The sequence below is a fragment of the Rhipicephalus sanguineus genome, chromosome 3, assembly GCF_013339695.2.
Source record: "Rhipicephalus sanguineus isolate Rsan-2018 chromosome 3, BIME_Rsan_1.4, whole genome shotgun sequence".
In the NCBI taxonomy this organism is placed as follows: domain Eukaryota; kingdom Metazoa; phylum Arthropoda; class Arachnida; order Ixodida; family Ixodidae; genus Rhipicephalus; species Rhipicephalus sanguineus.
The window spans coordinates 186,118,794-186,135,150 of record NC_051178.1 but is presented as its reverse complement, the minus strand read 5'-3'; the positions used below and the strand labels follow the sequence as shown (position 1 = coordinate 186,135,150).

Genomic DNA, 16,357 nt, shown 5'->3' with positions numbered 1-16,357 from the left:
AACATACTTAACAAAGTAGACACAGTTTTTACCAGTGAACAAACATAGTTGCTAATATGTGATGGATAATCATTTACCCTACAGTGCAATTCACTTTCATTAATACCACACAAGACAAAAATTTAGAAAGGCACCTAAGCCTCCTTACTTGTATTGAATGTGAAAGCACAGTGTATCGGTGGAACAACCGTTATTTTGTTGAGCATATCACGTAACATCATGACATGAAAGCATGTGATGACATCATCACTTTTTTGCGATGTTAAATCATTGCTTGGTTATGGCAGCTTCCTTTACCACTGAGTGACAATGTGGCTCACTTGACAGACAGAGGATTTTTGTTTCGTGGGGCATACAATGCTTTCACATTAATACACAGCTTGTACCAATCACACACTTGCCAGGCCCCATTAAAATTTTTTTATTTAAGTGCGTTGGAAGTTGCAAGGCACTGTCCAAGAACTGTTTTACCAAATTAATTTTTCAAATCTGTTAACTATTGGAGCAGTTCGAAAACAGAGCACCTGCAGGCTTCACATCCACAGGTGCTCTGTCCTTGCCTGAAGTAGCATCGGCAACTAGCATAGTTTTCTTGCTTCCCCCCATGTACTGGAGCTAAGAGGCCATGCAACATTCACGTGATCTCTACATCCTTCTGGAAACAGTGATTCAAGGAGTCTTATGTTATTAAACCTGTTCAATTGATTAAATGACACTGACATAATATGAAGCAATTCTAGAAGGTGCCCCAAGTCGAATCTTCAATGTAGCGGGTAACTGCAAAGTGTTCAGTGTGATGCGAACAGTTATTTCATTAAATCGTCCGTCTGCTCTACACGTAAGCACTGATCTTACACTTTATGACCTGCTGAACATCTACAGTGTTATGAGAAAAAATATAGGCGCCAAACAGAACCGTGGTGCGCCTGCCCTTTCCCTATGTAAAACAGTCATTCCATCTGGTTTTCGTTCAAGGCTTAGGCGCTTTCTCTTTGCTAATGTAACTACTAGGTTCATAGAAAAATAAAGAGTGTCACTTCTGACTAAAATACTATTTTGAGGAGGCATCAGTGTCAAGTTTGCCTGAACGTTCAAGTCTTCAATGTAAAACCAGTGCCACAAGCATATATCTGTATGATGAAATTATCTTACGTGAAAGAGTGCTTGCTGTCACAGAAATGACGATGTAATTGGTTGAAGCACCTATACAAAATGTTTTTGGATGGAAAAGTGATGGCTGTGAGCACAGCTTACATTTTTCTTAGGGCTTTAAGTGACTATAGCGCAATGCTTTACTTGTATTCCAAAAGCTGGGTTCAGTGTTACCATCAGTAAGTCTGCTTAGCTTCATTGAAAATTTCTTTAATGTCTCTGCTAGGTGTTCAAAGGCCAGTCCTGATAAAATAACGATTTCTCACAACGGTTCTATAGCTGTGACAGTAATGTTATAAGTGAATTGCACTGCATCGTGTTCGTTCATGCCCTTGATACATGTTAGCGCTTTCCCTTAATATTATCCAATGAGAACCCAAAGTAAAAAAAAAGTTCACTTGTCATAAAAATTTAGTGATCGACATCAAACCTTTATATAATCTCAGTGTCTGCTTGAATCAACGCATTGAAAATGGGCACTGTATGACAAACATCTAGCTAGCATTCTGTGCAAGTCATTTTGAATCGAGAAAATTCATTTTCGGTTTGCGTTATGATGAAATAGCATTCCCAATTTAATATGAAAAAAGATCCCTGGGGAAATAACAGTGCAAGGATACTTTTTTTTAGTATGGTGCATAATAAATGGATAACTGTCCCAGTCTGCTCATTAATTAAGCTTAACAAGTTTACTCCTTTGATTACTGGCACCGATTGCAAGTTAAAATGGCAGTAATCCCAAAGGGCACTTGCTTTGGTCACGATGCCAAAGCAATTTGTTAACTTAAAAGCATCATTCACTGTTGAAATACTCATTGGCAAAAATTTACCCTTTTCCACTCCCGATCCTGAGACAGCACACAAAGCACATTACAAATAATCAGCAGGTGATGCTCACGGCCTTGTTTGGTCTTAAAAAAAATGTTTGAATTTCATTGTCAAAGTGAGATCAAATGAAGAGAATAATGCCGTCACAATATTGGCTAGCCACCAGTGGCCACCAGTTAGCCACCACAAGCCAGTGTTAGCTAACATCAGCCTGTGTTAGCAGTTTGTGAGTAAATATGGCAGCTGGATTCAGTCACAAATTGTTGCATCATCATGCCCCATTGCAGAAGCTGGGTGGAAGCAGTGCAGGAAAACATTGTCTTCAACAGGTTTAGCCACTTACGCTTTTCCCTTACCTCATAAAAATCAACTGTTGGTGACAGAGTGTCACTTATGACACAGTCACATTTCGACAGATTCGATGCCTCAGTAGCACATTGCAGTGAGCTGCTTTGCATCATAACAGCATCAAGCATTCCAACTGCATCAAGTCCGGTACTCTTGTGTGCTGGTTCAGAATCGGGAATGATAATATGTGTGAATCTTTGTCTACAGATATCCCCACAGATGGCGCTTTTAAATTTTCTATTAGCCTCCTGTGCTGCCCCTCTGTCACACTCTTATTCAAGCCCTTACAACTAGTAATTAGGAAAATTGAAGTAGTTTTATTTACCTAACCCAGAGACAAAATGGGACCACTACTCATTCATCTAGTGTCCTCTGTACAAAAGGGTTGCTTAGTAGACCCCATCCTCAACGTAGTCATATAAATTTTACTTTTGCAGTAAAACGAAAAAGGCAAACTATGTACATTCAAATTAGGGTATATGAAACCCATGTACATCAAATTAGCTGTATCGAACAGTTGTAATCTCCCCTTGGTAATCTTATGCAAAAGCATAGCCCTACACTAGTATGCGCATATGTGTATGAATACTGTTAAGTAGAGGTGGGCGAATATTCGAAATTTCGAATATTTTTCGAATAGTGTTTGCTATTTGATTCGATTCGCACTGCAATTTTTACTATTCGAACTATTCGAACTTCCCAAGAACAAATACAGTCAACGTCCGACTGAAAGTGCCCCCTTCAGATTTTTATTATGCTTCACCTCATTGCACTCCCATATTGCGGCAAAGCTGCCTTTCAAGCTCCATTACGGTCGAAATTAGTTGAGAGACAGTCAACGTCCGATTAGAAGTGGTCCCTAGATTTTCAATATGCTTCACCTCATCAAACCCCCGCATTGCGGCAAAGCTGCCTTTCAAGCTCCGTTACGGTCGAACTTGAACCAAGACACAGTTAACGTCCGATTAGAAGTGGTCCCGAGATTTTAAATATGCTTCGCCTCATCACACTCCCGCATTGCGGCAAAGCTGCCTTTCAAGCTCCGCTATGGTCGCAAGTGTATTAACTCAAGAAAACCCTGGTTCCAACATGGAGATGAAAGATGTGGCAGAGGTGTGGGCTCAATTAATGCTGTTTTGAACCTAAAATTTGGGCAGGAAGTCCGAAAAATCGGACGCCGAAGCTTTTTAGCATCCAAAATTTCAGATGTTATTATATATCTATGTCTACGAGACAGATTTGGAACTCCGAACTTGAAAGGAGCACACCCTTGTCCGCCACACCAGTTGGGCTTCCAAAGAAGTTGAAAGAGGAGGAGAGGCTGAGGAAATGGTATCTTTGCCTACCACATGTAAAGTGTTGTTGGCAACGCTTTGGCTGCACCAAATCATGTACATAAATACAATTCGGCCTCTACATTGCGCTTCAACCTAACGAAAAGAAACACTTTCATGTTGCTATCTCATAAGAATATGCTTAGGAATCCTCTCCAACTTTTTTTCCTGCAATTTCGCTTCGAAGTATTCGAAAAATATTCTAGAAATATTCGAAAAATATTCGATTCGATTCGCACTCACACTTTTTTTTCCTGCAATTTCGCTTCGAAGTATTCGAAAAATATTCTAGAAATATTCGAAAAATATTCGATTCGATTCGCACTCACACTTCAATATTCGAATTTGCTTCGCACCCAAAATTTTGCTATTCGCACAGCTCTACTGTTAAGCGTATGTTGAAAATGTTCACCATCACTTTTTTCGTATGAAATGCTGCGCTGCACTTCAGCCCCGCAAGTGTGCTTCTCCAGTAAGCGATCATGTCTCGCTTTATTGGAAATAGTTGTGTCAACAAACAATAGCACTGTTTTAGTGATGTTGTCAAGCCAGGCTTTGAATCCAAAGGAAATAACATGCTGTGGACAAAAAATGAGAAAGGCGTAAATCTCAAAATATGGTTGACTCGTGCAGAAAGGGTCTCATATACACTACGTAATAATGAAAACACTGCAAAATGTTTCACTGCAACATAATTGTGTAATGTGGTAAAACAAGCAGATGAAAGAACTAACTGCAGTAGAGTAAAGCATACTATCTAGGGTTTATATCTTGTATGTTGAATTACCAATATATACAACTAGCATTTTGTGATATCCTTTGCATTCGACTGTAATTCCAATGCTATTATGAACAGAAAATTTGCAGTTCATTTAAAGCAAACAACAGGATTTCTTGCAAAGTGGCTGGCCCTTTGGTAAAATCACTTCCACAGAAGACACTGTGATCGTGGGTAAAAGGCAAGAGGAGGTGTAATACAGATGTGCATTAATCATTATGACAATAGGACATTAGAAGGCCTGCAAAAGCATAATACATCTGCTAGGGACAACATAAAATCCAAGTGAAATGAAAACCACACACGTCAATAAGTGCATCAATAGCTTTAGTTATAGATCTTAATCACAGTTGGAATAAAACAAGAAAGGTATGCTACAATGTATTTACACTGCACAAATGCTGGTCACGAGATGTATACAGTACCTACACTCTCCATTCAATAGAATCAAGACAAACTCATTCTAAAAACAACAAAGTGAAAGTGAGAAGGAGTAATAAATAAGTTGGTCATACCAGCACACTAAATTCTAAACAAGTACACAAATGCATTTAAAAACAAGGTCCCTGGTAAATGGTAGCTGCAGCATGCAAATGCTACTTGTGTAATCTAGTGCACGCTAGTCTTCTCATAAGAAGCACTCGGCACACAGAGTCTGCGAAGGAACTGAACCACCCCAAGGGAGAAAAAAAAAAGAAAGATGTGATGAAATAACCGTTAAGTATTAATTAAACGAGCTGTAGAATGCCCAAAGCAGTATCTCCGCTGCTTCTGCGGTAGGCTTGAGTTTTCCAAACTCCACAACAGCACACTTCCAGTTTCAGGCAAGTCACTAATTTGCACAACTCTCACTGAGGCTTGACATGGCAGCACCGGTGTTTAACACAATGAGCTGCAGTCTTGCGTTATGCGACACCTCAACAAACCCTGAAATGAAATGGAGGCTTTGCCTTACATGCCCGGTCACTTTCATATAAGACTATCAGCACTCATGAGACCAAACATAATTTTTTTTCTGCCGTTATTCAAGCAACTCAAAAACTGCGGCGAAAGCTTTGCTTCTGATGTGCTTTCAAGAGCAGTCGACGTTCATCGAGTGCAGTTTCATTTCACTGCTGTCCACAGATGCACGATGGACAAACACCGGCACAACGATGACACTGGGCCACATTAGGCCACATACATAAAGATGACGGTGATACCTATGGTGGCGGCCAACACATGCAGTGGTTGACAGTGCCTGGTCCACTCACAAAGGACTGCAGAAATCTGTGAGAATGACACTGACAGCACCAGTTTATGAGCACGAGGTGAGACCGGAACAGTGAGGAAGGCAGAACCTGCACTGTCAGCATAAAAACTAAATAACGAGACGGCAACGTGTGCTGTGCAGTTGTCCACATGGCACACACCAACAGTGGCCACAGCGGTGTCAATGTCGTTCTCTTGCGGATGGTGCGTTGTCCTGCACTTCGCAGCCGTTCTCGGCAAGTTTGCGACTTTTGGCTTCCCAGTACATGCCTGCCAATAATGGCTCCGCACAGGCGGAAAAAAAAGGCAACCATGGCATCCGCCATGAGGCGATGCCCGTGGTGCAAAGGTGGAATACGATTTTCATGCTGACAGCGTGGCCTGTCGACGCTGGTCTACATTTTGTGGCCACTGTCTGCTGTTTCCAGCTTAATGACGAGATCTTTGGCGAAGGGGTTTTTTCTTCCAGTCTATCAGTCAAATTTGGTGCTCAGTGCTGGAAAGTAGACCACGCACAGGCTGTGGCCATAGTCACACACCACTGCGTCCGAGGTACAGTGCACCTGGTGAACAGCCACGCCCGAGTCACCCGGTCCCAGCATCACCACTTGCACTGCCTCGCCTTGGTTTATGTCCCACAGCACAAGGTGATCCTGCAAGTGAGTGGTGTAGGAACAGGAAAATAGTATGACAGGTAAGCATGTGTGTTGATTTCACTAGTGGCCCAGAATGTCGTACAGTAAACAATACCAACTAGGCCAAGAAGTAGTTCTCCTCAAGCATTTGGGGTAGTGCCAAATTAATAACTGTTGGGGTTTTACACCCCCAAGACCACGTTATAATTATGAGGGACACCGTACTGGAAGGCTCCAGAAATTCTGACCACCTGAGGTTATTCAACGTGCACCTAAATCAAAGTACACAGGCCCCTAGCATTTTGAGGTAATCCTAAAGTATCGTAATGAGAACGAACACGTACTAGAATGCCAGGTAAAACTTTATGGAATAGAAGTCTATTCATTCCTAACATCTATCATTATTACTGTATCACCACAGCTTTTTGTTACTGCTACAGCGCGCCGATCTTCCTGTTGTTTCATGTGTAAGATGTTCCTCACTTACTGACAGACCTTGCTAACATACCGTATTTACTCGAACATAACGTGAGTTTTTTTTCCAAATTTTTGCTACCTGAAGTTGACCACCGTGTTACAATCGAATACCGAAATGGATGCAACAAAAAGTCGCCCCTCGCGTTACTTTTGTGGTTTTATTTTTTCTTACTGGATGCATTGAAAAGCCACCCCTCGCATTACGATCATGGTCGCGTTTCAATCAAGTAAATACGGTACCTAGTGAACAGGACTGCGGCCTTGATGAATGAATTTGCCCAGTATTTAACATGCAGGTCTCTAGAATGCCAAACCATTGCAATTATAGCTCTTTTGACACAGGCACTAACATGTCAAATCACTTTTCATGTGAATGAGTTTACACAATTTCAGGTGCTTAACGTCCCAAAGGACTCAGGCTATGAAAGATGCTGAAGTGGAGGGCTCCGGGTAATTTCGGCCACCTGGGGTGCTTTAATGTGCACTGACATTGCGCAATACATGGGCCTCTAGCATTTTGCCTGTACTGAAAAGCAACTAACGCTGCTGGAATTGAACCCACATCTTTCGGGTCAGCAGGTGCGCACCGTAACCACTGAGCCATCGCGCTGGCTTGAGTTTACACAATCAAACCAGGGCTAATAAGCATGCTTGCATGCATGGCATGATTGGCCATTTTGCTAATGCAGAAGCATTATTTGGAAATATAACACAACTTAATATCCTTCTTTACCTTCTTTTAAACAATGACAACAAGCTTAGAGAATATGTCTAAGCATATACAGAGCAGTTTCTGCAAGCACTGCATTTCTGAACTTACTTCTTTAGCAGTGATGACGATGGTCTCTGAGAGAAGCGCCATTGTGTTGCACAATGTGTTTGCCTATGGGTGGTGAAAAAGAAAGCAACTTATTAGATTGCATGTAGTGCTATACAAAATCAGTGAAAGCTACATCTCTGGTTTTCTTACAACTGCAAACTCATCATGCAATGTGTTAATGATAAAGTTACGCAGGCAATGGCCTCAATGCTCATACGGAAACATGACATGAAAAATATTTTACGGCTAGTAGACTAGGTGCCGAGAAAGTGCTTCGTCATGTAGCTCTTGTTGTGTCCCTTTTTGCACTGTTCTTCCACATGTAGCTTCGCTGTTACTTTATTTTTCTGCTTCCAAAACTACTAAGAAAAGGTCACTGTGAGATGGCAGGCTCATGTTTCCAAGACAAATATTATGGCTCCGTGGGAGGATGCGCTGATGAATCTTATCATGACACAGTGACATCACGTGGTGGCATAAAATGTCATGACTGCACTGATACTATGGCCTCCAAAACAGGCAACATGATGCCATGATCATGAGGTCATGCAGATATAAAAGCTAAACACGATGATGGGCACAGATTAGTGGGCTTTACTGGCGGGTGGGTGTAGCGCACAGAATTGAGATCTGTAGGAACAACAAAAGAAGACCATTAAAACATGGCAGTCAGAGTGTTTGATTGCTGAAACTTTTTAGTACAATCAACATATTTGCATGGCAAAAAATGAACGAGGACACATGAAAGGACACAACACAGGCACCATCACATGTGTTATGTCCTTTCATGTGTCCTCATTCATTTTGCGCTGTGCAAATAGTATGTCGATTCTAAATCACCAACTAGTCTAAGCTGCCGTTCTTAGTACAAGGAGCACTCAAAAAAGTCAAAGCACTTTGCCAGGAGGTGCTCCTTAAAGGGACACTAAAAGCAAATAACAATTTATGTCACAGTGAAAGCTCAATGTATGACGTCTAAAACGGCAATATTATCAACAGCAGTGCCCTACTTACTGAGAAATTAAGCTAAATGTATCACACGACGTGCACCATGAGTGGGATATTTTGGAAATGATCCCAATGACGTGAGAGCATCCGACTACAATTAAGTATAGACCGCTTATAACGTAAGTCGCCGGAGTCGCGAATATCCGCACTATAAGCGGTACCGCACTATAACCAAAACAACCTTCTTCAAAGGCTGCACTTGCGCAAAACGTGCTGAGCATGTAGCCTCGCGTGTCCGATAATCGACATATGCGATTTGGGGCGCTTACAACCGAATGTTCAAAAATTAACCGCCAAACACCCGCATTGCCAACGAAATGAACACGGGGGAAAAAAGCAAACAAAACAAAGTGCCATCGCGGAAATTCGCCGACTACGTTTCAGGCCACCTCGAGGTATGCGGATTACACAGAAACCATGTCGAATCGCGACCGAAATTTCACGTGCTGAGCGGTACCGATCGTTCGATTTCACGGGCGCGCACGCGATGTCCAAGACATTGCAATCGAATCCGGAACCACCATTCGAGAGTTGCATGTGCCAACCATGCCCTCGTTTTCATTAACGATATGATTCTCTTCCCTTCAAGTGCAGCCATCGCAAAAAGTTTCGTTGATTACGCACCAAACCGCAACTTTTATCGCCCGCGACCGCTACCGAAAAGCAACCAACGTTGATTAGGCCTAGCGTGCGGTTCAGCGTGTTGTGGGAAGTTTGTCCAAGACAACATGAAGATCGGACGTCGAAAAGATCACACTCAAGCACTAACCCAAGAACAGCGCGCGTGATACGAAGTTTGTGTTCGCGGCCGGGAGATCAACGGCGACAAAAGCCCGCCAAGCTCGTTTAAGTCAGCGCACTGGCAGAAAAGGCGAAAGCTCGCGTCATGAAGCCGCAAAACTTTTCAATTTGCGGACGAGGTAGCAAACGCGATATCTGTAGCAAGTGTGATAACGACGACGCTTTTCCCGACAGGAAACTTACTTTAAAGCGCACTTGATGAGGACGCGATCGTACGTTCCACGCGTAACGCGCTGCCGGCAAGCGGCCGCGGAGCCTTGCCGCCGCCGGTGCAAAGGCTACTCCGTCGCCTAGGCAACCACCATCCTTCCCCACTCGGCGAGCCCGCACAGCGCTGCCACGGTCTTTTTCCTCCCTCCGCCCCTCGTTCGTTCACTGCACGTGCCCTCGCCCTTCGTAACGACCTCGTCGCTCCCTCCCCAGCGGCGTACCTCCTTTGAGAACCGCACTCGCTACCGCGTTTGTCAGAAATATTTTCCCGCAACCGCATTATAAACGGTATTTCATCTTGGGGGACTGCACAATAAGCGGTATGCGTATACATGCGGTTCTATGGGAGGGTAAACGGGAGTCGGAAAAGACCGCATTATAACCGGTCCTGCACTATATGCGGTTACGTTATAAGTGGTCTGCACTGTAATCACTAGTAATCAAACTAGCTGCAATAAAAAAAAGAACCTCCCATGCATCAATAGTAGGGGTGTGCGAATATTCGAAATTTCGAATATTTTTCGAATAGTGTTTGCTATTCGATTCGATTCGCACTGAAATTTTTACTATTCGAACTATTCGAACATCCCAAAGACAAATGCAGTCAACGTCCGGTTGAAAGTGACCCCTTCAGATTTTCAATATGCTTCACCTCATTACACTCTCGTATTGCGGCAAAGCTGCCTTTCAAGCTCCGTTACGGTCGAACTTAGCCAAGAGACAAAGTCCGCTTGGAAATGGTCCCAAGATTTTTCAATATGCTTCACCTCATCACACCCCCGTATTGCGGCAAAGCTGCCTTTCAAGCTCCGCTACGGTCGCAAATGTATTAACTCAAGAAAACGCTGATTCCAATATGGAGATGAAAGATGTGGCAGAGTTGGGGGCTCAATTAATGCTGTTTTGGACCTGAAATTTGGGCAGGAAGTCCGAAAAATCGGACGCCGAAGCTTTTTAGCATCCAAAATTTCAGATGTTATATATCGACGTCTACGAGGCAGATTTGGAACTCCGGACTTGAAGGGAGCACACCCTTGTCCGCCACATCAGTTGGCCTTTCACAGCAGTTGAAAGAGGAGGAGAGGCTGAGGAAATGGCATCTCTGCCTATCACGTGTAAAGTTGTCGGCAACACTTTTGTTGCACCAAATCATGTACATAAATACAATTCGGCCTCTACATTGCCTCACTCTTGATAAGAAAGACAACTATGAAATATGACCCCACCAGCGCTTCATCAACCTAGCGAAAAGAAACACTTTCATGTTGCGATCTCACAAGAACATACTTAGGGATTCTCTGCAACTTTTTCCGTAATTTCACTTCGAATTATTCGAAAAATGTTTGAGAAATATTCGAAAATTATTCGAAATTATTCGATTCGATTCGCACTCAATCTTTATTATTCGAATTCGCTTCGCATCCAAAATTTTGCTATTCGCACAGCTCTAATCAATAGACATAATAAAATGCTGCTTGTTTGTTTCTGTTTGATTCATGGAAAAAAGAACCTCTTTGGCGTTGCCATGGGGAATGGCACGCGTGGTTCAAAGGTTCTGTTTTTGCCGAACTGTGCTTCGGCCAGTGCCCAGCTTCGCTCACGCAGTCGCGTCTCAGTGGCAATTTCGGTATCATGTACTGCCGCATGTGTTTTGCCCGCTCTTGAAAGTCATTCTCACAGAAAGTTCGACAAAATGCTGCATGCATGTGATGGTGCCAGATGCCTGAATGGTGCACGCCGCTACGCAGTAAAGGCAGGCAATGTTGGGCACGGCAACAGTGACGTCAGAAAGACCGCTTTAAGGTGGGTGATTTGAAGTGCTATAACGCGATGCGGACCACTAAAACGTGATTTATTTCAAAATAAGCACTTCCTTGGCACAAAAGTAGCACCCCTACGAGGTTTCTGGACCACTATTTCAACAATCAACGTCGACGTAATATTTGCCTTAAGTGTCCCTTTAATGCCAAACACATTCTGCACCTTAGGCAAGATCTTTTGCAAGAACTCTTTATGAAAGCTGAAAAAATAAAGCGGCATTCTTCAAGGCCAAACAAAGATAGTGAATCTTGCCTGGTAAAGGGTGTGCAGCAGATGACCCTGGCTCTTGTCCCAGATGCGCAGGCGAGAGTCTGATCCCAGGCTGAGCAGATAGAGACCAGTTGTGCGCAGTGAAAGGACGGACCCACGGTGTGCCGTTAGGCTGTAGGCACACGTGCCGGTCATCAGGTCCCACACGCACACCACACCATCCTGACACCCGCTCACTGCTGTTGATGCACCCGGCTGCATGAGGAAGAATGTGACATTTTGTGCGACACGAGGTATCCTGCCATTTAAGAACATCATCTCTAAGATAATCAATAAAGTAATGTTGTGCAGCTCAGTTTTTCATTGAGGTGGATGCTGCAGAAAAGTGCTAAAAGTTTTTCACCACCTGGGGTTACGTACATGGACACTGTCAGCCCGTAAGCATTACCAGTGATGCTACCGAGGACTTCTGATTTGAGCAATTTTTGGAGCAGCGAAATTTTCATATTGGAGCACTTTGGAGCAGCGAAAAGTTCCACTTTGGATCACATTGGAGCAGCTAATTTTGCATCTTGGAGCACTCTGGAGCAAAATTTCACATCCTGGAGTACGATGGAGAAGCAATTAAGTTGCATTTACATTCAAGTACCTGAATAATTATGGGGCTTTATGAAGAGCTAAAAATATTTTGGTTCATTGCAAATCTCATAGAGAAAATCACCTCAGGAGCACTGCATATTTCACTCGATAACGCCAAAATAAGGACGTCATGCACTTGAGTGTTCTCGAATAACCTGTTGAGCGATTTGTTTTTCGAAACTAGCAAACAAACAAAATACCGCACACTTAAAATTGTACTTTATGATGTAACACTATGAATACATCTACGTAATTATCAGCAGAAGTGGTAGACAAACGCCGCGACATACAACAGTGCCTCAATGCTAAAGATTACCACTGTCGCATTCCCCTAAGACGACTCATAGGCAAAGGCTAGGTTCTTTTTCTCCTCGATCAATTGCATTGCTGAGCGCCACATGGCATCACTTAGCTGAGCTCAGAAAGCAAACTTCTTCCGACAATCCCTTCTCTCTCTGAGGATTCTCTGTGTTGAAGCAAGAGCATTCTCGCAGTGCTTCCAGACTATCGCCTACATACACCAGGTTGTCTGGAAGATGGAGACCTGCTTTAAGCCGAGCATCCGTGAAAGTGTCCGAAAGTGCATTCAACAGAGTACTACTTGATATCACAAACTTCGTTTTCCTTTTACAGTGAAGCTGCGTACAGCTAGGGCATTCCCTAGTGCCCTCTAGAGAGCAGTGCAAAAAATAATGCGTACTGAACGTTAACAACCTAGCCTAACATACCAAACTGACGTCCACCATTTCGTATCTGTGCTGTGCGCTAAACAGCTTCGCTGGTCGCGTCCAGCTTACAGGTTCGAATGGCTCCTCATTTTTGAACAGTGAAGCTGATTAAACTATCGGTAACTTGTGCTCCGTCATGCAAAACTCCTCAAGTGAGTATGCGCGACAGGAATTGGGCAAACCCCACTACCATGTACAGCAGGTGCGAGCATTAAACCAAAACTCTGCTCGGCGAAGTGGAGCACGTGAAACACGTGAAAGAGAGAGAGAGAAAGAAAGAAGCAGAAAGAAAGAGAAAGATAAAGGGAATGAAGACATAAAAGGAGAGAAAGGCAGAAAAAGACATAGAAAGAGAGAGAAGAAAACAACAAGACACGAAAAAGAGAAAAAAACAGAGAGCAAGACTGATAGAAAGACAGAAATCGAGAGAAAGAAGCAGAAAGAAAGAGGAAGCGATAAATAGAAAGAGAGAGAAAGGCAAGAGAAAGAAAGATAGGAAGAGCACAAAAGAGAAAATTAAAGAATAGTACAGGTAGAAAGAAACTGATACAAAAAGGAGAAACAAGAAGCAGAAATACAGAGAAAGAAAGAGCGGGAAGAAAAAAAAAAGAGAAACAAGCAAGCCCACCCAGCTCCGCTCTTCCTTCAGGCTTGGCACTACTAGTGCGAAGCTGCCATAATTATTATTTTTTTTATTGCAATAGCAATTATATGCACACCCTACACGGATTTTTGCCGTCGCCATTATTGCCGTCATTTTCAGTATGAAATCCAAATTGATAACATCACCCCGCGCATGCTAACATCTACCCGCGCATCGTATGTTCTGACTGCGTGTAAAAGCTCGCGAGCGCTGGCGACGAATGCGGCTGAAGCGGAGATAAAAGGTGCCGGCCGTCTCCGTCGCACAGAGGGCCCATGCGATAACATCACCCTGCGCGCGACGCCTGCCGTCGATTGCTCTTCAAGCAGAGAGGAAACGTTCAGCCCGTCATTCGTAAGGAACATAAAGGGACGGGAGTGGAAGGGGGGGGGGGAGCGGATTGCGGCGTCGCTCGAAGGACGCGGTCGCTGGCGCGCGCTATCTCGACAAGAATCAGGAGAAGGGTCGTAAACTTGCTGTGCTAGCAACGCTTACTTCACGTATAGACAACTGAAAGCTCGAAAATAACTTCGGTCACTGAAGCGGCCGTATTCTCTTAAATCTGCCTTCTGTTGAGCTACACAAGATCGTATCCAAAAAAGTTAGCTGCTAGCCTTACTTCGTATAACAACGCAATTTGTTGCTATCGCATTCACTTCTTCGCCTTTAAGCGAAACTCATTTTTTTAACCGAAAGCGAGGGGCGGACATATAACATAGCGTAACCGCTTCACAGTGGGACTTCAGACACCGGGGCCTTCAGCGGCGGGCTACTGACAGCTGCGCAAAGTAAAACAGAATTTCGGCTTCTCCGACCAGGAGTCACTCTTTTATTAATGAGATGACACTTGAAAAAAGAACAAGCAAAATATTCGAATTGGGGTCCAAACACTCACGAACTCAAAAGGGCAGGGCCTTTCAGGGGGTATTACCGCAAGAACGATTACCAACCGTGGAAGAAAATTACGAAAAAGCTCCTCTGGATGAAGATCCATAGATAAGTATTTGATGAAAAGTTTCAACGCCTTCCCACCGTTCACGTGATATTCCGTGGACGTGAAGCACGGAAGATTCGACATTGCTCCATATATCTATTGCTTGTTTGCCCAATTATCATTCCGCGATGTCCAGAAACAGAACGGAAAGACATTCTAGCGGCACGCGAGTTGTTATTACTGAACATTGCTCCAATTACCAGCCTTGCAACTCCTGAAACAAGCTATCAGCAGCGTTTCTGGAACAGACAACGCCCGCCGATGAATCGCTGTCTCACTTTCACGCTGTCGATTGTCCTACGCGTCACGAGCTTCTGCGGAGGATGCATCTTGCCGTCGAGCCCACTTGCACAACGGAAGCTGCGTCGGCACCGATCATGGCGTCATGGATCGGGACGCTCGCGCGAGCACTGTTTATTCGGCGGAATAATTCTTGGTCCGTGGTTGTGACTGTGGCGGCCCCAAGATAAAGCTGAACATGTTCTGACGCGCCGGCGGTGCGATTGTCGGTGATAGACACACCCTAACCCGAGACTCTGGCGCAGTTTGGCGCAATTTACGTTGATTTTATCAGAATGGCGCAGTAAATTCAATTTGGCGCACTTTGGTGCAGTTGGCGCAGGAGTGGAATGACTGCATTACACTTAAATCAAGGTGTTGCTGCCAAGACAAGAAATCAAATCAGCATCATCATTCTTGGCACCAGAATGTCTTGAATAGTCAGTGAACATGGAAGATAAAGGAGGCACAAAATTGACACCTCACCATCTCCGCCATATAGAGGCAAATTAGTGTATTGAATTGGACTGGTTGTTGCATACTGATCTTCGAACGAAGAAACAGCGCTAGTACAGGACGAAGAAAAGAGGACACAAACACAGTGCCGTGTTTGTGTCCTCTTGTCTTCGTCCTGTTCTAGCACTGTTTCTTTGTTCAAAAAGAGGGAAATTAACACATTTCACTTTGCAAGGCTGAGAGAATCAGTTCCTGTGCAGTAAATACACAATGCAGCCAGCCAGCTGGCTGTTTGACAAGGGTGTCATTACATCACGCCTTCCAACTTGTGTCAGCTGGGCGACTTCGTAAACGCTTGCGAAATCGTTGAAAATAAAACCACCCGCTGAAAAATTCACTAAGTGGCAACCTTTTCGATGTAATCGCACACTGAGAATTAATTTTCAGCGTTTTTGTAAAATTTCAGGTTTTGCTTCAGTATTCATTTAAGGGGGGACGTGGCAATGGGAATGGTAAATTTCGTTAAAATGTTCAGTTTTTCAATTTATTTTTTTCTGCAATCCTCAGACCATGTTTTACGTCATGGTGAAATATTAGACCAAAATAAGCAGTAGGAGTTGAAAAAAAAAAACATTTTACTAGTGTGCTGTTATCAAAAACGATGAGAAAATTGGGCTTTAGAAAATGAAAATCTGCTGTTTTCCCTTGACACAATGCCATCCTATTGGCGTCATCATAAAGAGGACAGATAGAGCTCAAGATAGCCACAAAGCTGCATTTCTCCAATGAAAAATAAAACCAGCTTCCTTCTGAGTTCCATTTTTTTTAGCTTTTAGCTCCATTTTCTTGGAGCTCCATTTTCTCAGCTTTCATTTTTTGAACAGTTGCTATCAGTCATCCCTGTGCCATTTCTCAACAAATAAAGATATAACCATTCTGTTTTCT

General features: G+C 43.5%; 1 protein-coding gene across 1 annotated transcript in view; it reads right to left on the bottom strand.

The window, feature by feature from the left end:
* Nucleotides 1-4,903: 4,903 nt before the first annotated feature.
* The window catches only part of LOC119387830 (sterol regulatory element-binding protein cleavage-activating protein-like), a 60,763-nt gene continuing 49,309 nt past the window's right edge, over nucleotides 4,904-16,357 (bottom strand). The window contains 3 exon segments of the mRNA XM_037655359.2: nucleotides 4,904-6,344; nucleotides 7,624-7,686; nucleotides 11,716-11,928. Coding sequence (XP_037511287.1) covers nucleotides 6,165-6,344; nucleotides 7,624-7,686; nucleotides 11,716-11,928 — 456 coding nt within the window. The 3' untranslated portion in view covers nucleotides 4,904-6,164.